This window comes from Pogoniulus pusillus, chromosome 19 (genome assembly GCF_015220805.1).
Source record: "Pogoniulus pusillus isolate bPogPus1 chromosome 19, bPogPus1.pri, whole genome shotgun sequence".
Classification (NCBI taxonomy): Eukaryota; Metazoa; Chordata; class Aves; order Piciformes; family Lybiidae; genus Pogoniulus; species Pogoniulus pusillus.
The window spans coordinates 18835454-18860465 of NC_087282.1; the positions used below are offsets into that span (position 1 = coordinate 18835454).

Here is a 25012-nt window from a genome sequence, read left to right on the forward strand (position 1 = left end):
AATAGCAGAGCAGGATAGGCTTTTATGTCCTATCTACATTTCTCTGCTGGTGTTACAGGCGTTAGAGTTCTCTGTGAGTTTAGCCTAATTCACTTCAGATTGTGAAAATAGGTTAGTTTTACAAAACCAATACAGTCAGTCCAGGGAAAAGGTGGAAGTGTGTAAAGGGGCTGTCCTGAGACATTATCTGAACTAGAGTTTGAATTATGGATGTGGGTGTCTTACCTCCCCTCAGTGCAACCTGTGGCTTTTAAATTCCTGCTGAGCTACGTGTAGTTCAGGTTGAGTGCTCAGAAGCAAAGTTCAAGATCATGTCTTATATAACAGCATCCTCCACTGGGGTTTCTCTATTGTTCCTTTTTTTGTTTCATTTTAGAAGAAACGGACTATGATTACAGTGGGAGTGAGGAGGAAGATGATGAGCTGAATGAAGATGAAGGAGAACCAAGGTTAGTTTTATTACTGGGATAGAGAATTTGATTACATCAGCTGTTCTCATTGAAGGCAGCCCTTCTTAGCCAGAATAGCTTTCCTTAACTTGCTCTGAATCCCTTATCTCCAGTATCCCCTCTGGTAGCTCTAACTCTTTTGTAGCTATCAAATGTAACCACAAAGTGCAGGGTGTCAGCAATAAGCTGCTTTTTAGCTCCCCTGAAATAGGGAGGAAACCCTCTAATGTAGGACTCTGTAATCAACTTCAGGCTGTTCTGTAGCACAGTAAGGGCAGGTGCACAGTCAACGTGCTGGAGATACAACACAACATCGTAATTTGCTAGCACAGGACAACAAGCAATTCCCAATGCACCTTATACTCTCTCTTTAATGTTATGTTAAACAAGAAGAGCCTCCACTCCTTACTGGACCAGGAGGGGAACACTATAACTGATGACGAAGAAGAGGCTGAGGTCCTGAATGCCTTCTTCGCCTCAGTTTTCAACAGTAAGGAGGGAGGAGTTCAGGGCAAGTGGCCTCTTGAACTGGGGGATGGGGTCGGGGAGCAGTGTGTTCCCCTGGAAATTCATGAAGAATTAGTTCAGGACCTGCTGAGCCACCTGGACACCCACAAGTCCATGGGACCAGATGGGATCCATCCCAGGGTGCTGAGAGAGCTGGCAGCTGAGCTGGCCAAGCCGCTCTCCATCGTTTTCCAGCAGTCCTGGCTCACCGGAGAGGTCCCAGGAGACTGGAAATGGCCAACGTGGTCCCCATCCACAAGAAGGGTGGGATGGAGGAACCTGGGAACTACAGACCTGTCAGCCTGACCTCAGTGCCAGGGAAACTGATGGAGCAGGTTATCTTGGGGGTGATAAGAGCGCACCTGAGGGATGGCAAAGGGCTCAGGTCCAGCCAGCATGGGTTTAGGAAGGGCAGATCCTGCCTCTCCAACCTGATCTCCTTCTATGATCAGGTGACTGCTTGGTGGATGTGGGGAGGCCTGTGGATGTGGTCTATCTGGACTTCAGCAAGGCCTTTGACACTGTCCCCCACAGCAAACTGCTGGCTAAGCTGTCAGCCCGTGGCTTGGATGGTAACACTCTGTGCTGGGTTAGGAACTGGCTGGAGGGCCGGACCCAGAGAGTGGTGGTGAATGGTGCCACATCCAGCTGGCAGCTGTCACTAGTGGTGTCCCTCAGGGATCTGTGCTGGGCCCCATCCTCTTTAACATCTTCATAGATGATCTGGATGAGGGCATGGAGTCAGTCATCAGCAAGTTTGCAGATGACACTAAGCTGGGGGCAGATGTGACTGAGTTGGAGGGCAGAAGGGCTCTGCAGCAGGACCTTGACCGCCTGGACAGATGGGCAGAGGCCAATGGGATGGGGTTCAATAGCTCCAAGTGCAGGGTGCTGCACTTTGGCCACAACAACCCCATGCAGAGATACAGGCTGGGGTCAGAGTGGCTGGAGAGCAGCCAGACAGAGAGGGATCTGGGGGTACTGATTGATACCCGCCTGAACATGAGCCAGCAGTGTGCCCAGGTGGCCAAGAGAGCCAGTGGCATCCTGGCCTGCATCAGGAATGGTGTGGTCAGCAGGAGCAGGGAGGTCATTCTGCCCCTGTACTCTGCACTGGTTAGACCACACCTTGAGTCCTTTGTTCAGTTCTGGGCCCCCCAGTTTAGGAGGGACATTGAGATGCTTGAGCGTGTCCAGAGAAGGGCGATGAGGCTGGGGAGAGGCCTTGAGCACAGCCCTACGAGGAGAGGCTGAGGGAGCTGGGATTGTTTAGCCTGGAGAAGAGGAGGCTCAGGGGTGACCTTATTGCTGTCTACAACTACCTGAAGGGTGGTTGTGGCCAGGAGGAGGTTGCTCTCTTCTCTCAGGTGGCCAGCACCAGAACGAGAGGACACAGCCTCAGGCTGTGCCAGGGGAGATTTAGGCTGGAGGTGAGGAGAAAGTTTTTCACTGAGAGAGTCATTGGACACTGGAATGGGCTGCCCGGGGAGGTGGTGGAGTCACCGTCCCTGGGGCTGTTCAAGGCAGGATTGGACGTGGCACTTGGTGCCATGGTCTAGCCTTGAGCTCTGTGGTAAAGGGTTGGACTTGATGATCTGTGAGGTCTCTTCCAACCTTGGTGATACTGTGATGTTTAGTCACGTAGAAACCTCCACTTTGTTTCAGCTCTATAGTTAATCTCCCGGGAGAATCAACTCTCCGCCGTGAATTCCTGAGGCTGCAGCAGGAGAACAAAAACCGTTCTGACCCTCATCGCCAGCAGCAGCAGCTGAAGGACCAGGAGAAATACAAGAAGCAGCTGCTATCAGAGCGGCAGAAGCGGATCGAGCAGCAGAAAGAGCAGAGGAGGAGGCTGGAGGATGTAGGGACTGGCTTATTTTGTTGTCCCGTGTCTCATCACAGATGAAAGATGTGCGGGTAGAGAGTAGGCTTTGAAAGCGAGACGATTGTGTTAGATTGTCAGCACGGCCTGGCTTGTAGTCTTAGCCTTGGGAGAACTGTGGCACTTCTGAACACCATTTTAAATTGGCTCTGTCACTTTCCTGCTGGCAACTTGCCCTGAGCTTTGAGAGTGGAGGAGGAAAGGCATTTTGCTCGATTTCATTCGGTGGTAGAAGTCCAGGACACATGGGGTGAGAGATCCTGATCTCTTTCTCGTGCCTGTTGCCCAATTCAGAGTGTGTCTCTCTGATGCACAGTGCTGGCCCTGCTTCTGTGTAAGATGTTACGAGATAGCTGCTGCCCTTTCAGCTGTCTGACGTGCTGTGGTGTTGAAGGCATTGCTAAATCACCATGTCTCTTCTGATGGAGTATCTGACAAAGTTCGGGCACTGTGCAAGCGCTCTGGAGCCGGCATTTGCGAAGCACAGTGCTGCTCCAGCTAAACCAGGGCTCTGGCAAAACTCTTCCTTCTCAAAATGACAGGAAGACATTTGTCATTAGATTAGCTGCCAGCAATCACAGAGATCTCACATGCCTGCTTAAATGAATGGCAAATCTGCCCTCAGCTGCCAAAAGGGCAAAGGTTTCACTTCAAGTTTGGCAGTCGTGGTGGTGGCAGCTTGTAGCCGTCTGCTTCTGCTGTGCCATGTATTAGATATCCCCTTTAGTGACTGCACAGCAGGAAATGAGCCTTGTGATTAATGGACACTGGCATAAGTAATTGGTGGGTGCAGAAGTAAAGTAAAATAAGCCATGTTATTCCCTGGCTGTCTTCCAGCATCAGAGGCGAGAGCAGGAGCTGCGAAGACAGCAGGAGTTTGAGCAGAGGTGGCCAGAGGCTAAGGCAGTTCAGAAGAGAGAGGAGGGGTGCAAAGAAGACAAAAGGGCTGTGGAAGATGAACGGTCCATAGTAGATGGACAGAAGAAATCAGAAAAGAAGCAGGTATGAAAAAAGTGTTTGCTGACAGCAATTCACAGGTCCCTGTTCCTGCCACTGGTGTCTTTTTCAGTTCTCTAAGGATGTTCCCATCATCTGAGTCACAGACCAGAGAGGGACTTTTATGAAGCCTTTGCTGCATTTTGTCCTCAGATTCAGCCTTCCTTGGTGTTAATGTACATGTTACTGAGTCACCCTCCTTATCTGTGGTAATGACACTGCTTCTCTCACTTCTGTCCCTGCTATTTCTTTTCTGTTCTGTTTCTCGTTCCATGGTGAAATCTTGTCGTCAAGTCTGGCACCTTGGCCACAGTGTTCTGTAGTGCTTCAGGAACAAACTGGTTTGTGGTCAAACAGAAGCATGGAGTGTTTGATTGAAGTCCTCTGGGTTTAGGGAAAATATTTTTTTTAAGTTCTGACATACTTCCAGAGTGTTCACGTTTGTGTTATGCTTCCTATTGCTTGGGGTTGTGTCTCTTCTGTCAGCCCTGCTGGAATTGTTCCCTGCTGGAATCCCTTAGTTCTTTGAAAGACCTGTGTTTTCAGTGATCAGCTTGCTTGTGCTCCAAGGCATTGTTCTCACTGAGGTTCATCATTGGTTTCAGAAGGTGGAGGATGTACAGCACAACAGGAAGGTGCATCGAACTCTCCCCAAAGACCAGACACAGCTGCTGTCTCTCCAACATGACCACAAGCAGAAGAAGAGTTCAAGTTCAGCAGGGCATCCTCCATCAAGCAGCACAAGCAAAGAGGTACTGTACTGGCCAGTGTAGCATTTTGCTTCTTTGCTGGTTTTGGTGCTGTGGTAGTGCTTGAAGCAGAGAACAGATTGAAGTTTAAATGTAAATCTGGAGCTTGACCAGTGCCTTATTACACACTTATGCTACACTAAAGCTTTTAATTTCCATTAACACAGAGGATAAGGGAAAAGAAATGTTCCTTTATCACTTCTACTTGAGTTCAGAGAAGGATTAGACTGATGAATTGGGAAACACAGTCTTTCTGGTTAACCAGGTGTCATTCCCTTGTCCTTCAACGAGGAATAAATTTATGTGGTCTTGTCTGAGGTTTAACAGATGTCTTTGCCTTGATTTTAGGGTGCACAAAATTGCCCCAGGCACAGAACAATGTCATACCACCCAAGCATAGAGTTCTACGCCTCAGTGTCAGGTTGTGATGCCTTTTCTTGTTCTTTGTCTCCCAGGATTTAAAGTGGGTCAGATTTGATGGATCAAGGGTAGCCACATATAATCCTCGATTGAGAGCTGTAATCCATTTCATTCTTTTGCTAACTCTCAAAAGTATTTCTGCCCACCAAATTGTTCTGCTTACTATCGAGACATTATGAAAAGCTATGGGTCCATTCCACATATGTCATCTCATCATTTCTAGCACACTTACTTTTCTTTTTGATGTAATCCTAGCTTATGAGCCCAGTTCTACAGCTGGTGTGATTGATTGTGTTACCAAAGTCTGGGTCAGTGTCAGAAATCTTAGCAGCTCACAGTTGCCTCCTCAGGTGGCTGTAGAATAGTGGATATGATAGTATCTGCATCTTCCCAAAATACTCCAGCAAAGGCATGAGGAGACCTCGTGCTCATGTAAGTAAGGGGAATGCAAAGTGCTACCTCTCCATGCCTTGCCATGGTCTTTAAGCAAGTGCTCTCTTGTCCCTGCTTCATATGTGTGCATATGTGAGTGCATGCTGCTGAAATTCTCTATAGTGGTGGTAAACAGTTAAATGAAACTTGCATTGTTTGTTGAAATGATGAATTTTAGTAACTGATTAGAGTCTGAAAACAGCTAAGCAGCAATGTGAAATAATGAAAACCAAGTACCCTAAGCATCCTGTTAGAGTAGCAGTTCATATAAACAAGCAAATAGAATTCTGTTTGAGGTGCAGCTTGACTGTCAAACCCCCAAATGCCCTAGCTCCAGAGGCCTCATTGCACTGGTTGAGCCCAGAATTCATTCAAGAATTTGTTACTGAGATTCCAGTGAATTCCTCTTGAAATCAGTGTCTGTTTGATGGCAGAGGGCTAGTTCTTACTCCATCTGGAGAGGAAATTGGGTGTGGACAGAGAATTAAGCTGCTTTTGCTAATTACATGTCAAAGTCAATAGAAGTTTTTAGCTAGGCTTTTGGTGGGTGGGGAGAAAATGCAGCTCAGCTGAGTTACTTTAGCTTTCTTTTCTACTGTATCGTAGTTAGAATTCAAAAGAACTGCCAAATGTCAGCTTTAAATAGTGGCCTCTAGTTTGGGCATTTGTTTTGTAAATGACCACTTTGTAGCAGAATGAAATGTATTATGGAATTTTGTGTGCAGTCACAGTTAACTTTTAATTTAGTGGTGAAATAAAACATCACTAGTTCCAGGTTAGATGCTGCCTGCCTTTTAGGTTCACAGTATGAGGATCTTGTCATTTTGGCTACTGTAATACAGTTTTAAGGATATTACTTACTTGGAAGTGCAAGTTACTAAAAGTCACTTCCACTAAAATATAGTAGTACAGGGTTGCATTTTTGTCAAGTCTGAGACCTTGTAATTTATCTCAGCAGTCATAATTGTTCACAGCAATTTTAAAATGCTTTAAAGTTTTGACTGTTTATAACAGTGATAACTCAATGAGTTTATTTTTTGGATATTGATATTTTCCAATGTATTAGCTAAGGAAATACTATTTTCTCTGCTGGGAGAGTTCTACACAGGGATAGAGATAGCCTATTCAGTGAGTTTGCTCTTTAGTGCTCAGTGTCATTTGTAGCATCATTTGCAATCATTGATACACAAACACTCTGGAATCATTCTTACACTCAGGCATTAAAAATAAACAAAAAGCCCTGAAGGCCTCCAAAGATTCAAGGTTAATGTCTGTGGCCACAAAACCATTTCTTAAGAGTTCCTTGTCTTTGCCATTGCACTCATCAGGTTGCAGGCATGTTAGGACAGGTTTCCTCTGCTGTGTGCAGAGGTGAGCTCGTTTTGTGCAGTATCTGGTCCCACTGGCACTGGAGCTAATGACCTGAGAGAAAAGGACTCCTGGTTCAGGTTTGATGCTGCACTAGTCTAGTGCCTGGGTAGGGGCTGCCACTGGTTCTGGGAGCCCAAAGTGCCACCATGTGAGTTTGTTTCTGAATCGTAGTATATTGCATACAAGCACCCTTTGGGCATGGAACTAGTAGGTAAATGTCATAGCTAGCTTTTAAATTTTCTTTCTTGCTTATGGTAAAATTCACCTTTCATTATCAGAAGTTGCAAGTAATCAAAATCTGACCTTGAGTAGTATAACACTTGATTTCACTGGAGCTAGAATTTCATGGTATTTAGCTGTGTTGTGCCTTTTAATAAGGGGGGTGTGTGTGGATTTGTGTGTGTGTGTTCCTTTTTTTCCTCATTCAGGATCTGTGAGACTAAGTGGAATCATTTTCCATCTCCTCAGCATTTTTCTAGGCTGTGTTAAAAATATCTTACCTTCCTGACATGGGCACAAACACCCAGATACAGGGAGAGATAACCATTAAGAATGCTCTCCCAGACACAGATAACTGGGTGTTTTTATGGCATTAATCTCTAGTTTACCATGTAGATGCATTTTTAGGCTGCTGAATCAGAGGATATGATGAAGATTTACACTAGAGAATGAGAATTAGTCATGTTGAATGAACCTGGGAAGACTAGTGGGGGCAAAACCATAAGATCAAGATTTTTGTCGTGAGCAATGCCCTCAGGAAATAAAAATACTTTTATTCCTTCTAGGTCATGTTCCTCAGTCTTATCCACAGTGCTAGTAAGATACCAAAAGATAGAGTGCTAAGTGTTTTGAAGTACAAAGCAACATGCAGTACTGTCAGTGTTGTCGTGGTTTAACCCCAGCTGGCAGCTAAGCCCCAGGAAGCTGCTCACTGTCTCACCACAGCTGGGATGGAGGAGAGAACTGGAAGGGTAAAAGTGAGAATACTGGTGGTTTGAGATAAAAGCAGTTTAACAGGTGAAGCAAAAGCTGTGTGCACAAGCAAAGGAATTAATTCAGCACTCCTCATCAGCAGGCAGGTTCAGCTATCCCCAAGAAAGCAGGGCTCCATCACATGTAACGATGACTTGGGAAGACAAAACTTCACTCCAAGTATCCTGAGCTTTGTATTGCTGATCATGATGCCATATGGTATGGGACATCAGCTGTCCCTACTGTGTCCACTAGTCTGTCACAGGTAGGGTGAGGAGCAGAAAAGGCCCTGATTCTGTGTAAGCTCTGCTCAGCAGTAATAAAAAAAACCCTGTGTTACCAGCACAAATCCAAACCCTAGCCGAATACCAGCTACCATGGAGAAAATTGACTCTACCCAAGCCAAAACCAGCATTGTTGCAGAAGAGTGCAATAAATGCACAGCAAAAGAGGCTTCATGTTGTCAAAGATAAGGAAATACAGACAACTGATTCCTCCCAGCTAAAATCCCAGCCTGCAGCAAATGAGATGGCCTGAAATGCAGCAGATGGCAACTCAGGCCCTCTCCTTGCTGCCTTTTGACAGAAGCTCGATGGAGAAGGAAAAGTTGCAAATGAAGAGGCAGTAGTGATTCACACTGTGCCAGGACTGACCGCTCCCCAGTGGGAAAGTTGTGATGGTTTGGGCTCTTACCCGCCCCCCCACACTTTGTATTTGCCCCAGCTAACTCAGATGGACCCTGGGAATATAGGTGAAGCAATTTATTTACAGCTAGCAGAATTTACAAGCAGCTATTTACAATATATACAGTTATATACAATTATATACAGAAATATACAAAGGATAAACAATACAGAAGCACAACTCCCCTCCCAGAAACCTGAGTCCCCAGGAGGGGCTTTCAAACCACCCCAACACCTTCCCCTGCCCTCTCAACCTTACCCCAGTTCTCAGGAAGAAGAGAGGTGCAGCCAAGAGGTTAGGGAGCAAGGTTAGTGGGAGCAAGGTTAATGAGATGTGACCAGGTCTGAAGGCAAAGGCAGAAGAAAGTTTACTTCTTCCCAGAGCTCTCAGCGTGACTGTGAGAGAAGGAGACACCATGTTTTCATTCCACTGCCTGTTATCAAGTTCTTTTACCAAAACATTCTAGCTTGCTTCTAACTAGCACAAAAGTCCATCAGAGTCCATGTGCACTTTGTTGCTGCCAGAGAGCGTCCAAGGCTGTGTGCAACATGATGCTGCTTTTCTCTCTCTCAGGCCGAGGACTGGAAGAAGAAAAGTGACAGCACGCAGCCTTACCTGCCGTGGCCAGCAGTGCTGGGGCATGAAGCCACACCACATGCCAGGATGGGATCTGGCAGCAGTTCCAGTCCTTGCACCCCTGCACCACAGAGAGCCATGTTTGTACAGGTATGGCACTGCTGCACTGGTGGGGAGGAGGAGGACGCAGGGCTGGTTCCTGAGCAAAGAGTGTGTCAGAAACCTTACTTGTATTTTAGCCTTGGGTAAAGGCTGGCAGCTTCCTTGAGGCCAGTTAGTCACCTGGAGATTAAAAGACTCTCAGCAATATACGTGTGCAGTTAGATATGTGGGTGCCTTGTTGATTTTCAGTACAGGTGAACTGCACAGTTAAAATGCAAGTGGAATTCATCACAGATGTCTCTGCTGAGGACCTTCAGGCCAGGTTTGTCAAAGAGGGATCATCTGTCATCACTGCTCTGCTCAGAGAAAAATGACTTCTTACTGGAAATAATTGTGTTCTCTGAGATTTTGTGGCACAGCCTGGGTGCCCAAATAGCTTTTTAAAAAATGTTAGCTGGAAATCTTAACACAGCTCCTGAGCATGGAGCATGACTTCTGTGTCATCTATCCTGTCTGTCTGGTGAGAGCACGGTGAGATACTGCCAGATGAGTGTGCCATTTCCTCCTGCTTTTTATACCTGTTCTGTGCTTGCTTGTTTGCAGTGGTATGGGATAAGCCCTTCTGGGCTACATACAGAATATCAGAGAGGCTTCTTCCACGAAGTCACTGAGTCTGTTTCTCTGCACAGCATCCCCTACTGCCTGACTAGTGGCAGAATTTACCTCCCACCTGAAATGAGCTCTCTTTTAGAATTGACTGTGGTTTTCCTGGAGGATTTGCTAGCTGTATCCCCTCTATTGTCTGTAGTAATGTGGCTGAAACAGAACACTGTTAGAAGAAGTAGCTGTGCATTAAGTCATGCATCGACCTAGTGTCCCAGATCTGCTTGGAACTCTAAGGAAAACTTTTTTCTTATGCTGTTTTGTAACAACAGTTGCACTTACCTACCACCTGCATGTAGATTCAGTTCTAATTAGTAACTTAGCCTCCTGAAAGCAAGTACAGACTGTCTTTAAAATTCCTTCTTCCTGAATTTTCTTCAACTCTACTCATCCACCTGTTGTACTCTTATCACTTTATGCTAGAATTTCAGACAGCAAAGGGTCCTTTTCCTTAATTCTCTTAGGTGTACCAACTGTGTGTTTGAAGACACATAGCAGGTAGAGCTCTGCCTGTACAGAGAAGATCTGCTGTTCTTCTAGTAGTACTTCCAATGAAAACAATTTAAGGCTCAAGTCTCAGTAGTTTAGAATAATTGTTAGTGTTGAGTTTAATTATTTCTTTTCCCCACACAAATTGTTTTACCTATAAAACTTAAAGGGAATATCAAATACTGATTTTTGGGAGCTGCCTGAAACTTTGCTGTTTGATATGAAATTGCAAGGACTTAAAGGTCCTACAGAAATTATCCCCAAAGTAGGCATCGCTTCCTGGCTTTACAAAGAGCAGGTCTCTCTCTGCCCAAAGAAGGTATGTGGGTACTATCTGCAGAGCTTGGATTCACCTCAGCGTGTCCATAGAAGGGCGACGAGGCTGGTGAGAGGCCTTGAGCACAGCCCTATGAGGAGAGGCTGAGGGAGCTGGGATTGGTTAGCCTGGAGAAGAGGAGGCACAGGGGAGACCTTATTGCTGTCTACAACTACCTGAGGGGTGGTTGTGGCCAGGAGGAGGTTGCTGTCTTCTCTCAGGTGGCCAGCACCAAGGAGGTTGCTCTCTTCTCTCAGGTGGCCAGCACCAGAACGAGAGGACACAGCCTCAGGCTGCGCCAGGGGAGATTTAGGCTGGAGGTGAGGAGAAAGTTCTTCCCTGAGAGAGTCATTGGACACTGGAATGGGCTGCCCGGGGAGGTGGTGGAGTCGCCGTCCCTGGAGCAGTTCAAGGCAAGGTTGGACGTGGCACTTGGTGCCATGGTCTAGCCTTGAGCTCTGTGGTAAAGGGTTGGACTTGATGATCTGTGAGGTCTCTTCCAACCCTGATGATACTGTGATACCTCGTCAGTTTTTATGTCATGATTCAGCAAATCTTATCTGTGCTCTTAAGCACAAATAGTTTTCTGGTAGCCTGCAGGATTTAAAAGCTGGAATTTAGAAAGAAGTGTTTCTTGTTGAAAAAGTAGCAAGGGAAAAAAATTCTCCCTGTGTTCAGATAATAATATACTTGGCTATAAAACCTGTTCTATACTCACATCATTTCAGGGGAGCATTTTGCTGTTGAAATAATTCTGGTTAACTAAAAACTGTTATTAGTGACAATCATGTTGGACAAAAAAAGTGATTTTGACAAAATGGAAAGGATTTGGCTTATGAGATGTTATAACTGCTGAAAAAGCTATTTTCTGTGATGGGAGTCAACAGAACATACTACCCAAGAAAAAAAGAGTAGAAGAAGAGCCTGAATATCACACTAGGTGAACTTCTCAGAGCTGTTTTTTGACAGCTGACACTGGCATGGTGGTGTAGGAGGTTGTGATTGGGCATTTGAATGGATATTTGCCATCTTGAGTTATAAAATTGCTACCTGTCAATATCTAAGTGATTTCAAACATTGTTCCCATGAATTAATTAGCCTTGTAGAGTTACAGGAGCTCATATTATATTATTGAAAAGCTGTGCACACTTCTCAGTTATAGTGTTTTTTTTTTAGACTGGGGAAGTGGAGACTTTTATAGACTTGGGCTGATAAATTACCAAAACATTTGCCTGAGTCATTTTTGGGGCAGCTGAACTGCAGCTGCCTCTGATCTAAATTGCAGTAACTCAACTGGGACACAGGAGTTTGGTGACTGAAAAACTGCCAGCCTCTTTCTGAGGTCCAAAAGCAGTGGGACTGCTGGTCTTGCAGTGCCTTTGAGAACGAGGTGGCTGCCAGCAGAGACGTGGCACTGCGCTGGGGCACAGGCTGCCTCCTGACGCAGGAAGGACATCAGCCTTTGGTGTTCCTGCCAGCTGTGTCTCCGGAGAGCCTCAGTCCTGCTTGGCACGGGAGGTCTGGCAAGGTAAAGCACCAAGTGGCACAGCTTCAGGCATTCCTCTTTATGTGTTTTCCATTTCTGTGACACCAGATTGGCTGTAGCACAGCAGCCCTCCAGCTGGGCCCAGCTCACACAGCATTTACACCTCCTCTGTCGCAGCCTTGTGTCCAGGAGGTTTTCTCATGCTGGGCAGGACTGGCACATTTGCTTGGCTTTTTTAGCTCTTTCCCTTTCTTCTCCTTTGCAAGAATTTAAGGGACCTTCCTTTCTTTTATGGCTTTATTGTTCCTTTTAATTGTTTTGGAGTTGTTTTCTTCTTTTCAATACGGAAAGAATCAGAGGAGCAAAGTTTTGCTCTTTTGGATTGAGGTTTACGCTGTTTATTTGTTGTATCCTTGGAATGGAGACTTTGTAAGGAAGTGATTTGATTTCTTTCCTGCTCTCCACCAGAGTTAGGCCATTTGCTATTGCAGTGCTCTGATTTTGATAGCTTTGAAGAGCAGTCACAAGGAGAGCACCTGGACATGACTACCCATGAGGTGTAGTCTGAGCATAGTTCCTTTTTTCTTTCTTGTTGCATTTCCAAACTTGCTTTTTCAAGCAACTGAAAAATGTGTTGTAGAGACTAGAGACCCCCATAACCACTGGGGAGCTGGAGTGCCTTCCAGCTGGCAGTTTGTCTCCATTGATTCAGAGTTGATGACGGGCTTGTAGCCTAGTTTGGAACTCAACATCTAACAGGGGAGGTAAGTTCCCCCAGTGATTACCCTATCTAAAGATTGAAATGGAAGCATTGGTCAGAGTTGGATGAAATATACTCCAAATTTGGTATCATACAGTTAAGTTGTTTGCTGTCTATTGCCAATGCCTTAGTATCTCCTCCATAGATTTGAGAAGGGGAGATGAGTGTACAGCATACATGCTTTTGCTATTTCTTTTTATTGTACCCTTTGTCTTGCAATAATTGTGCCAGCAGGACAAGGGAGGTTATTCTTCCCCTGTACTCAGCACTGCTCAGGCCACACCTTGACTACTGTGTCCAGTTCTGGGCTCCTCAATTCAGGAAAGATGTTGAGGTGCTGGAACATGTCCAGAGAAGGGCAACAAAGCTGGTGAGGGGCCTGGAGCACAAATCCTATGAGGAGAGGCTGAGGGAGCTGGAGTTGTTTAGCCTGCAGAAGAGGAGGCTCAGGGGTGACCTCATTGCTGTCTACAACTACCTGAAGGGACATTGTAGCCAGGTGGGGGGTGGCCTCTTCTCCCAGGCAACCAGCAATAGAACAAGGGGACACAGTCTCAAGTTGTGCCAGGGTAGGTATGGGCTGGATGTTAGGAGGAAGTTCTTCCCAGAGAGAGTGATTGGCATTGGAATGGGCTGCCCAGGGAGGTGGTGGAGGCACCGTCCCTTGGTCTGGGGGGAAGACCCCTTGAGGTCTTCAAGAAAAGCCTGGCTGAGGCACTTAGTGCCATGTTCTAGTTGACTGGCTAGGGCTGGGTGCTAGGTTGGACTGGATGATCTTGGAGGTCTCTTCCAACCTGGTTGATTCTATGAATATGCTGGGAATGAATAACTCACTTCAGAGTGAGGAAGATGAGTAGGGCTGCATCCAAACACAATATTCCTCATGTCTTTACTGAAAATTTGGTCTCACAAACAGAACCATCGATACCTATTGAGACTAGAACCTCTTGCATAGGCAGGGAAATACAATTCAACAGCTGTTTCATTTGTTTCAAGTGTGAAAATTTCCGAGCCAGTAAGGATGTGTACCACAGCAGTTCACTGACAGATATGATGTCAACACCACTCAGCCCTGTGCAGGATGATGTATTCTGGAAGCTGGGTCAAAATGAAGAGCACCCCCCAAAGGTACGTGAGCCTCAGGCTGCTTGGCACAGTCAGTAGCTCTCCACTCAGTTTCCCTGTGCTCTGTAGTATCCATCCTTTAGACTTCATGAATCTCAGTGAAAATCTCATTGCTTGTACATGAACTGGGTCTCAGTGATCTAGAACAAAGATAGGAATTTATAAGGTCAGTGTTCTGAGTTTATGTGTACATGTTAGTCTGCAGGATCTGTGATTGCAGATAGAGTTTCGTTAGACCAAGTATTTGTAGCTGCTCTTTCTATGAAAAACCTGGCTTGTTGCAGAAAAAAATCATTAGTTTGTGTAATTCAGGTGGTGGAGCCTTTCTAAGAGCAAGTGACAAGGGGATTGAGTCCAGCATCAGTAAGTTTGCAGATGACACCAAGCTAGGAGCAGGTGTTGATCTGTTGGAAGGTAGGAGAGCCCTGCAGAGGGACCTGGACAGGCTGGATGGGTGGGCAGAGGCCAATGGGATGAGATTTAACAAGGCCAAGTGCAGGGTTCTACACTTTGGCCACAACAGCCCCAAGCAGCGCTACAGGATGGGGACAGAGTGGCTGGAGAGCAGCCAGGAGGAAAGGGACCTGGGGGTGCTGGGAGATAGTAGCTGAAGATGAGCCAGCAGTGTGCCCAGGTGGCCAAGAGAGCCAATGGCATCCTGGCCCTGGATCAGGAACAGTGTGGCCAGTAGGACAAGGGAGGTTATTCTTCCCCTGTACTCTGCACTGGTCAGGCCACATCTTGAGTACTGTGTCCAGTTCTGGGCCCCTCAATTCAAGAGAGATGTTGAGATACTGGAAGGTGTCCAGAAAAGGGCAACAAAGCTGGTGAGGGGCCTGGAACACAAACCCTATGAGGAGAGGCTGAGGGAGCTGAGGTTGTTTAGCCTGGAGAAGAGGAGGCTCAGGGGTGACCTCATTGCTGTCTACAACTACCTGAAGGGAGGCTGTAGCCAGGTGGGGGGTGGCCTCTTCTCCCAGGCAGGCAGCAATAGAACAAGGGGACACAGTATCAAGTTGTGTTGGGGGAAGTATAGGCTGGATGTTAGGAGGAAGTTGTTGGCAGAGAGAGTGATTGGCATTGGAATGGGCTACCCAGGGAGGTGCTGGAGTCACCGTCCCTGGAGGTGTTCAAGAAAAACCTGGATGAGGCACTTAGTGCCATGGTCTGGTTGATTGGTTAGGGCTGGGTGCTAGGTTGGCCTGGATGATCTTGGAGGTCTCTTCCAACCTGGTTGATTCTATGATTCTGTGATTAGTGCACGTGTGTATTCATGTTACTGCACTGCAGTTGGGGGGGGGGGGTGATGTCTCTTTCTCCAGTTGTGGGGGGTGTATGTCTCTTTCTCCACCCCTTTGGTAGCATGTAAGGCAGTTCACTGTCTAAGGAAAGTGACTGCAGATGTGTTTCTCTGCTTTAAATATCGACCAAGAATAATGCTGATGCTAAGGGAAGGTGCAAACCACTTGCAGTCTGCACCCTGATAGATTACACAAGCCTGGAGCAAACTGGTGGCACCTGCTGCTGACTTGCAGCTTCCAGAGTTGATACCATGGATGTCCTCTCCACAGGTCCCGCTGAAGCATTATTCATCTGCGTTGGTTACTGTTAGTTTTACACTGATGCAGGGTAAGCATTGGGTATATTAACTGAGTGTAAAATTCAAACATTAAAACATTGCATTAAATCCTTAAGGTTCCAGAAAGGACAACCTCTAAATTTTACAGCAGGGAGCAACCTGGCCATCAGCGATGCCTGACAAGGTAAGCTTTTAAGTGTTTTATGTTTATACTAACACTGAATTATTTCTAATAGGAAAACTAAAGTGTATTTATTAAAAGCAAACCCATAACCTCAGTAATAACCAAAACATACATGGGCTCACACCTTTATTTTGTCTCTTGAGTCTGTCCACAAAAATAAATCAGTTATGTCAATCATTAAAAGAAACTGGCTTAGGCAATTGCTTCAGAGCTAAGATTAGGAAGCTAGGTTAGTTAAAGAGAAACAAGCCTCTTGTTGGCACCCTTCTCATTTTCATGCAAGGGAGTTCTATCTTCTGCTGTAAAAATGCATTTTTCCTTCATGAGAGATTTTCCATCTGTAGTAATTCCTGCAATTAGTTATTTTCATTTCATTCAGCCTGTTTAGCATCCCCATGTGGGTCACATGCAAGTTCTGCATCCATTTTCCAGTCAACAGGTGGTGTGTTGTCCAGTCATTTACCTCCTTCTGCCTTCATGATGCTTTGCTTTCCTTCCACATTAAAAAGGCTGCTGAAGGTACAAGTTACTTGAGATCCTGCCTGGATGCTCTTGCAGATGCCTTATACTAGGGTCATGTGCCATTGGTTTCAAAGAGCAGTTAGTTGGCCAGATACTTTGGTGAGTGAGGAGTCTACCACAACTCCATATACAAGCCCTCATAGCTTGTGAAGCTTGTGTCTGTAGCTTTGATTTGGCTGGTAGCAGCTTGAACAGGCTGTCTGTAGATGTGTCTTGGCAGTCTGCCCTTAGCTTTAGTATACTTTTTTACATCTCCCAAGAGAAATGACCAAGGATGCAGAGAGCTTAGCAGCAAAGGGTAGTCCCTGCAGGATATCTAATCAGGGAACATAATTCCACAAGCAAGTAGGGTTGGAGGAATTTGAGAAGGAAGTAAATGTAGCTGACATAACAAAATAACATGCAGCACTTCTGATGAGCTGGAGTTAGAAACATCATCTGAAATAACTCTCAAGTGAAGGCAAGCTGTAAATGCTTTCCACATAGCAGTTAGAGGAGGCAAAGCAGAATGGAAATGTGGAAGTAAATCACACTGCTACAAGTGAGTGACTTCTGAGCTTGGATTTTCTGGGTGAGCCACTGTTTTACTTCACAGCACGGCTGAGGCTGGAAGTGAACTCTGAAGGTCATCTCATCCAGTGTTCACGCTCAGGCATGACTGCCTAGAACTGGCTGCACAGGACTGTGTGCAGGCAGCTCACAAGATTGGCAGCATGATTTAGTGTTGGTTGTGTTCCTTTGTGCGTTGATAAGTGTGTGGTGATGTATCTTCTTAGGGGGTACTGGAGCAGGTTTCAGTATTTGTAGAAGTCATGAGATTTTGGGCTCAGGAGTGGCAGATCTGAAGAGGCCAAGAGAGAAGTGCATATAATAGGATGTTTTGTAATGGCTTGGTTATCTCTGTAATCTCCCAGAAGGACTGCCCAGAGGAAACTGTCCCCTCCATCATCTTCTCTCACTACTAGAGAGCAGCAATGAATATATATTTTTTGTTTATAAGGAGTATTACATCATATAGTAACAGCTGAGAACTCAAGTCAGTGACCTAGGAGGTCTGCTCCAGTCTGTGTTTCTACATGCAAGATAATCTGATCTGCTTTTTTGTCTTTCTGTTTAGTAATGCTCATCAGTCATCCCCTGGGGGACATGCACCAAAGTTAAACAGCAGCAGCACTCCTGGCAACACGCAGTGGGAGATGGGATCTCATCAGAGCAGTTGGTCCACCTCAGGTGATTCCCCAGTCTAAAATTCATCAGTTAAAATGTGCAAAATTCCTATCATGTGAAATGAGCTTCTGCAGAATATCAAATGCTGCATTGCAAATGATTTTTTTTTAATAGACTTCTGGTGATAGGCTCTGAATTTTATGGGTCTGTGTTCCTAAAATATAAACACTTCCTCTTTTGAGTCAAAAAGTGACTGTGAACATATTTCTATATGGAAAATTTGAACTGCCTCAATTAGAAACTGCAAAAAAAAAATCAGTTCTGTTGCACTTACTGACACCAGTGAAACTCAGCAAAGCCAGCTTTACAGACATGCAGATGTAATTCAGTGTTAATGTTCACCCACTGGCATTTTCTGCATAACCATATGCTGGGTTTCTGCATTGCCCACTGAGAAGATGACAGGGATGGGCAGTTGCTCTGCACTAATATTTCTGCACTCTAACAGTCAGCTGAAGGAAGCATTAAGACTCTGGACAGCATCATATGAAACATTTCTCCATTATTGTTCTATCTGCAGAAAGATAGTGGAGCTGGAAAAAAAGACAAAAGAAGTTAGAAGGCAGAGTTAGCTTCATCTAATTTAAGCTGTCCTGGTATCACTGTAGCAACACAGGAATGCAGTGGGTTTGCTCATCATTGTGCAGGTATTTTGCAGTACAGACTCTGGTACCTGAGATATGATCTGAGATTCTGGCAGATGGAAGCCATGGAGCAGAAGTGGACAACTTAGTTCTTCTGTTGTTCCTGAGGGTGTTTCCTGTGGTCAACTGCAGGACAGTCTCTTGTGTAGCTCTCCGCAAAGCAGTGCTGTGTTACACCACTCTGCATCCAGGTTGACTACTAAAGACAGGGGACTTGGGGAATTATGCCCAATTTGAAGCAGAGTGGGTACTAAATATGCTCTGAAACCACACCAGTGAGCTGCTGAGGTAATTTATTTTTAAACTAAGGCTTACATTGTTAATTTGCAAGCTCCTGAAGAACAAATTGCTTATTTATTACACTTACACAACCAAGGCAGTTTTGCTTTTGCTAACTACAGAGAGTAGGGAATTTTGCTTCAAGAGGAATCCAATGCACACTTTAAAACACTTGGGTTTTGTTTCTTTTTGCTCTAATGTCATTTTATGTTTGAATAACAGCATAGAGATGAACAATGTGCAGCAGTCCAGCTCAGCTTTGCAATATCTGCACGATGTGTAACTTGTGTGCTATTTTGGCATGGGGAAATGAAAACCTCACCAGCAATGGAAAGAATAGAAAACCTCCCTTGTGGTTTAAAATGTCTGCTTGGGTTCTTAAGTGTCATTAAATTACATATAGTTCTGGCATGTGGTGTTCCAGAAAGAGTTTGTTGCTCTCCCAAACCCACAGGGATAATGGATTGGGTAGGAAAAGGAATATGAATATTTCAAAGCTAATACTTCTGTTGAGTTGCTTAGGTGCTCATTGCCCAATAAAGAATTCTGATTTTTAAAAGCTTTGCAAAATGCATGAATACATGAAGCTACTGTGATGAAACTATCTGAATTACCAACTACAAATCCTAATTTGGGTAAGCCTGAATTCTACTCCCTTACCTTAGAAGGAGTCCTGTTGGTAGTGGTGGAGTAGACATGAGAGAAGTTGCTGAATGAGGCAGATGCTTAGCTGGCTGATGTGCCTTCACCCTGCCGCTGGGACACGTCTGCTTTCTCTCCCTTGTGTCAGGAATTGTGTACAGAAGACTCCATCTCTCAAGGCTGCTTTTTCTCTTCTTGGGTAGTTTTGTGGGGAGAGGGGGGCATTGAAAAGGAAGATTCACTTAATTACTTGCAGGAGCTCATCTTGGTGTGGCATCAGAACATGGAGATGGACTCCAACTCCTCTAGTCTTGTTTGCTTGGATATTCCATAGCTATGCAAGCATGGTAGCAAATATAGGTTCCCATACCACCTGGGAGGGAAGCTTAGTGCCACAGCCTGCCTGCTGCCCATACCTAACCTCAGACAGAGCATCACTGCTGAAATCCAGGCTGCTGTTGCCTACTTCTCCATGGTAGGGAGTGGAAGTGGGAGCTCAGAAGTGACATGCTTTGTGCCTCAAGAGAAGCAGGGACTGGAAAATGGTCTGCTTGTTCTACTGGGAAGCAGTGAATCCTCTTCTGCTTTAGCCTGACCTCATGTCCATGAGTGGAGTTCAGTGCAGCTGTTTGCCCTCAAGCCCATCTGAGTTTAGAGAATGGAACCCATTGACTGGTTTTGTGCAACAGTTTTATGAAGGCCATGAAAAAATGCTCATGTTTCATGTTTGCTCATGAAAAATTGCATCAAGACTCAAGCTCCTGGAACCTCTCCATGACCTCCTTGCCTGCAGTCACAAGAATGTGGCTGGGTGGCACCTTCAGTGCAGGAATATGACCAGTTGCTGATAATATGTGCTCCCCCCGCTCTTTTCCCTTGCAAGCTGCCTTCCAGTCCATGGAACAGTTGCTGTTCTGTAGTGGGAGTATGTTGCCAAGGTTTTGGTCTGTTTCTCTTCCTCTTGCAGCATTAAACTGCACCACTGTCAATTTCTATACATAATATTGTGGCTTCCAGAACCACTGGGGAACAAGTGAAATGTTTCCCTTTGCAACAAAGAGGGAAGAAAAAGTTTGCCAGCAGAGGCAGGTGTCTACTTAGGGTGGACTGTATGTGCCTGTCGTATTGGTCTACTCTCTCAGTCTCTTGCAGTTAGCAAACAAAAAATAATGTTGTTGTTTTGTTTTTTTGTTTTCCCCCAGGGAATCCAGGACCAACCAAGGCAGAGAACTCTCTGTTCCAGAACCACTTGCAGCTGCATAAGAAGTCTGAAAAAGTTCCTCATTCAGGCCAGATTGCAGTAGGTTCTTTCCATCCACTGGTATTTTTTGATTTCTCCTTAGTTTCACTGAGGATATGTGCCTGCAGACAGCTCCTCTGTCGGTGCTTGAGTTTGCTGGCTAATGAGCCCTCCTGAGAGACTGCGTGGGGCTGGCGAGAGCTTACTGTGTGTCATCAGCTTTCAGCCTGGGACCAGCCTGTGTCCAGCTCAGGTCATCAGCAGAGAGCCTAGCTTTTCTGAATCCATCTGACCATAAATCTTTAGAAACAAAGGGTATGTCTCCAGTATTTCAGGGAGTCATTGATCAGTTGTCATGCAGCCCAGAAGTCCAGACGATGTCAGTGACTCCCACAAATATCCAGTGTGTAATTGCCTGAAGTATGCACTACAGGCTGCAACATACTCAAGACCATCCTGGCTGTCTGATAGAAAGGACAATTGCTACTTCTCTGTCTTGTTTACTGAGGCATTTCTTTCCTTGGGTGGTGTTTGAGGTGTGTGTGATAACTATCAGGCAACTGGAGCGCAGTGCCTTGTGCAAGAGCTCACGTGTGGGATGCTTGGCATTTTAAAGCTTACAGGCAGGCCTGTGGGGCAGCAGGGGACAGCTGGAACTTAGAGACACCAGCACTCCTGGCTTGTCAGAGAAGTGTGTTCCCTTAGGGCTGAGGTGTCTAGCTTCCCTCAGGGTAGACCATGGCTGCGTTGGTATTGCCTTCCCAGCTCAAAGGTGCTTTGCACCTAGTCTGTGCAGACAGAGCCTGTGCTCAGGCACAGTCCCACAAGCCTTGAGGTAGTTCAGGGCTGGAACAGAACTCGACTCGGGAAATGCTTTAGTCCTGGCACAGAGCACTCCTTGTGTGAGAAGCAAGTACTGCTGTGCTCCTGCAAATGCATAAGTGGAATCTCAAAGGCTTGGGATTCAACATAACATACTGACTAAAGTTAGTGACCTGTCAGCTCTTAGGAAAATCAGGTGTTTTGGCATGGGTCACTTTCCTGTGTGAAATACCAACTCGTATGGACCAACAAAAGCAGCAGCTTCCTAATAAAGATGATTTTGGTGTGGAAGTGACAATAACTGTATTTGTTGGAACAGGAAAATGCTACACATGCTATTTAGTGATGGGTTCTCCTATGAGGAAAAAAAAATCAACTGAGTTTTCTTCATGCAGAATCCAGGTTCCTTTGCCAAGGGGAAGGACAGTGCCAACTCACTCTTAAAAGCAGCAGACTATTCCTCATCCAGTGATGAAGTCAGCAGCAGTGATGAAGATGACATGAACCACACAAGGTTGGCCTGACTTCTTTTTTTTAAACCTTTTTATTACTTCTATATATCTAGAGAAATACTTAAGTATTTAAGTACTTAATGCTACTTCCCCTCTGAAGTTACTATCAGTCATTTATGTCAGTTGTAATTAAGCAGCTTAATCACAGTATTAATGAACTCCCAGGGGTGAATGTTTGCTCCATCAGATATATGCAGTGTAATAAGCTTTGATGACTTGCTGCCCTGGGACAATGAGGAAATGTCTCGTTTTAACTGCATATCAATAGGTAGTGCTTTTTATGGAGATTACTTCACACTCATCTGTGTTTAAATAGTATTTATGAAACAGAAGAAAAGGAGAAAGAAAACTACTGGACAACTTGCTAAATACAGGGTACAGTGAAACAGAAAGGCGATCATGGCTCTTGTATTCAGGTAGTTATTCACTCCAGGAGAAATAGAATCATAGAATCAACCAGGCTGGAAGAGACCTCCAAGATCATCCAGTCCAACCTATCTCCCAGCCCTGTCCAGTCATCCAGACCATGGCACCAAGTGCCTCATCCAGTCTTTTCTTGAAGACCTCCAGGGATGGTGACTCCACCACCTCCCTGGGCAGCCCATTCCAATGCCAGTTACTCTCTCTGGAAGGAACTGGCTCCTAACATCCAGCCTATACTTCCCCCAGTACAACTTGAGACTGCGACCCCTTGTTCTGTTGGTAGTTTCCTGGGAGGAGAGACTGACCCCCGCCTGGCTACAGCCTCCCTTCAGGTAGTTGTAGACAGCAGTGAGGTCTCCCCCTGAGCCTCCTCTTCTGCAGGCTAAACAACCCCAGCTCCCTCAGCCTCTCCTCATAGGGTTTGTGTTCCAGGCCTTGCTGGTTCCTTCATCAGAGCTGTTTATAAAGAAGGGATGTTGTAAACAGGGTATTTGTTCTGCTGTATTTTTGATACTGTTGTTTTGCACAATTGCTGTGATTGCCAGACGAAGCTGTGGCTCCTACTGGCCTCTACCACCTGAACTGTTTCTGACTTTCCGGTTTCTTTTGTTGATTTTGTGGTGGTTTTGATGTCATGCAAAATGTGTATTCTGATGACAAATAATGGAGTTTGAGTAGCCTGATAGTCCAAGAGGAGAGAGTGAGTCAGCCAGCCCTGCTGTTTGCAACAGCAAGCAGAAGTAGCTTTTAGTGTTTGCAAGAAAATTCGAACTTTCATTCTTTGAGAATCTTAAATTTAATTCAAGTTCTAGGATTTACTTTGAAGTGTATCATAAGGCCACAGAGCTCTCTGGAATGGTATTTGCTCTTCTGACATAATTGCAGATGCAGTTTTGTCAGTCTTCAAGAAGAGATGCACAGATTTGTAGCACTGTTGGCAAGCTACTGCATTGGCCTGCTACCAGTCCTTTCCCCTGTGCTGCTCTGAAGAAGGTACTTTTCACGCCTGCATATGGTCCTGATTTGCATTTCTGAAGTTTCTTTTCAAAGCTGAGGGATGAGGGAGAACATTAAAAACCTTGTGTCTTATTTGGTGCACCTGAAAGAGCTGTCTTTTCACTCTTCATGCCTTTATTTTCTTAGTGCTCCTCTTCCAAAACACCTTGTTCTGATTCGTAAAAGGTTTTATTCGCTCTAGGTCATAGAAATTCATCCTAGACCTCAGACTGTGCATAAAAATATGGATTTGCCCCATAGCAATGACTTTGCTGTGTAAGTGCTAGATTGCTGTGATCCTTGCATGCTGTAATGATTTGAAGGAGCTTTTGGGAACCTGCATGTGTTACTTGCATCTTCTCTGTGTGTGAGATCCACCAGTCCCTGCTCAGTCCACTTCTCTGGAGACGACACTGTCAGGCTTGCCTTCCTCTGCGCACAGGCACCACAAGAACTGCTGTAAAATCAAAAGTGCAATCTTGGCTATGAACACAATCTCTTCACCTTGGCTGAATAGCATTTATATTAGAGATATCTTGTGAACTGTGTCTTCATTAGTGCCAAGTAAATAACAAAAAGGATAGTGATCAAAGTGAAGGCAGTGACTGGCATCGAAACCTTGCGTATTCTGGAGAAAGTGAAAGGTTTGGTTTGTCTTTCCACCTAAAGCACGTGAGTGCTGGGTCTGAAGCCATTTGCAGTCTGTAGGAGTGTTTCTCCTTTGGTTGAGACATCTTGGGACAAGTTTTATTTGGCCCTTGAAAACAGTCTGTCTTCTTAGTCTTGCCTGGGCTGTGAACAGCCATAGATGTCCATGCTGCATCTTTTATGGAGGTGCCTGGTCGCAAGACTAGACTTGGTATATACAAGACAGAAGGTTTCATATTCTCTTGGATGAACCCTGTTAACCACCCTGAGAAGGCTTGGTTTTGCTTGGGGCAATAAGCCAATTTGTATATAGCATATCTGCTCCACTGATGCTAGTTTCTCCCACTCTACTGAGAGTGCTTCCTCTTCTGGTGCCTGCAGCATTCACAGTCTCCCTAAAACACGGAGTTTCCTGGGGGCTCATTTTGCTTAGTTCAGTTTCCTCTCTCTGCTCTTCATATGCTGTTCCCTACCAAAATTTGAACAAGATGGATGCAGCTGAGTACTTGGCTAGGAATTACTTCTCCCCTTAAGAAGTGGGAGGTTGACATGGTTTAAGATCAGTTGTGGCTTGCTTTCCAGATCAGAACAGGTCCTTGCACTCACCATTCATGCTACTCCATGTCTTGCTATTTCTTAGTATGGAAATATTTATCCCTTACATAGAAGGGAGCAGGGAGGAGGCAAAACCAAAAAATAAAACCAAAAAAGTCACAAAATCTTCTACTCTTTCACTACTGCTTTGAGTCTGTAGCTCTCTCACCAGGCCTTCATTGTTTAGTGCATTGGACAACACTTCAAAAACCCAGCACCCTGCGCTCCTGTACCAGTTGTGGCACAACACTGTAGAGCCCTTCACACCACTATCCTAAATCCAGTCAGTTTCATATGTATTGGAAAGGAGCAGGAATGCAGTAGGCTTAAATGGATTGCAGTAATAAATACATGAATACAAATTAATCAGTAAGTGGAATAATTAAATCATGTGGGGTAGAAATGTACAGAACTGAAGCCAGAGCCTCACTTACAGAAGTTTGATGCATTTCCACTGCGTGTAAAGGTATAAAATGCAGAGATAGCACCAGCTCTGTAGGGATGTGGCTGTTTGAGCTGATCCTCTAGCTCAGACAAAGGGAAAGATGAACAGTGGTGTGCTGTGAGGTATTGCAACAGATTGGAACAAGTTGCCCAGGGAGGTGGTAAAAACCCCATCCCTGGAAGTTGTTGAGGCCAGGCTGGATAGCGATCTGAGCAACCTGATCTAGCATGGGGTGTCCTTGTACATGGCAGGGACATTTGAGCTGGATGATCATAG

General features: G+C 45.4%; 1 protein-coding gene across 6 annotated transcripts in view; it reads left to right on the forward strand.

Moving 5' to 3' along the window:
- Window positions 1-25012, forward strand: part of NRK (Nik related kinase) — a 118526-nt gene that overhangs the window by 64143 nt on the left and 29371 nt on the right. For 3 of the 6 annotated variants that reach the window (XM_064159549.1, XM_064159553.1, XM_064159554.1), the window contains exons 11-20: window positions 377-449; window positions 2622-2817; window positions 3676-3840; window positions 4440-4586; window positions 9036-9188; window positions 13851-13982; window positions 15675-15742; window positions 17382-17494; window positions 20259-20356; window positions 21514-21632. In XM_064159549.1, coding sequence (XP_064015619.1) covers window positions 377-449; window positions 2622-2817; window positions 3676-3840; window positions 4440-4586; window positions 9036-9188; window positions 13851-13982; window positions 15675-15742; window positions 17382-17494; window positions 20259-20356; window positions 21514-21632 — 1264 coding nt within the window. The remainder of the gene's footprint in view (window positions 1-376; window positions 450-2621; window positions 2818-3675; window positions 3841-4439; window positions 4587-9035; window positions 9189-13850; window positions 13983-15674; window positions 15743-17381; window positions 17495-20258; window positions 20357-21513; window positions 21633-25012) is intronic. The other 3 variants (XM_064159550.1, XM_064159551.1, XM_064159552.1) reach the window with 3 other exon arrangements.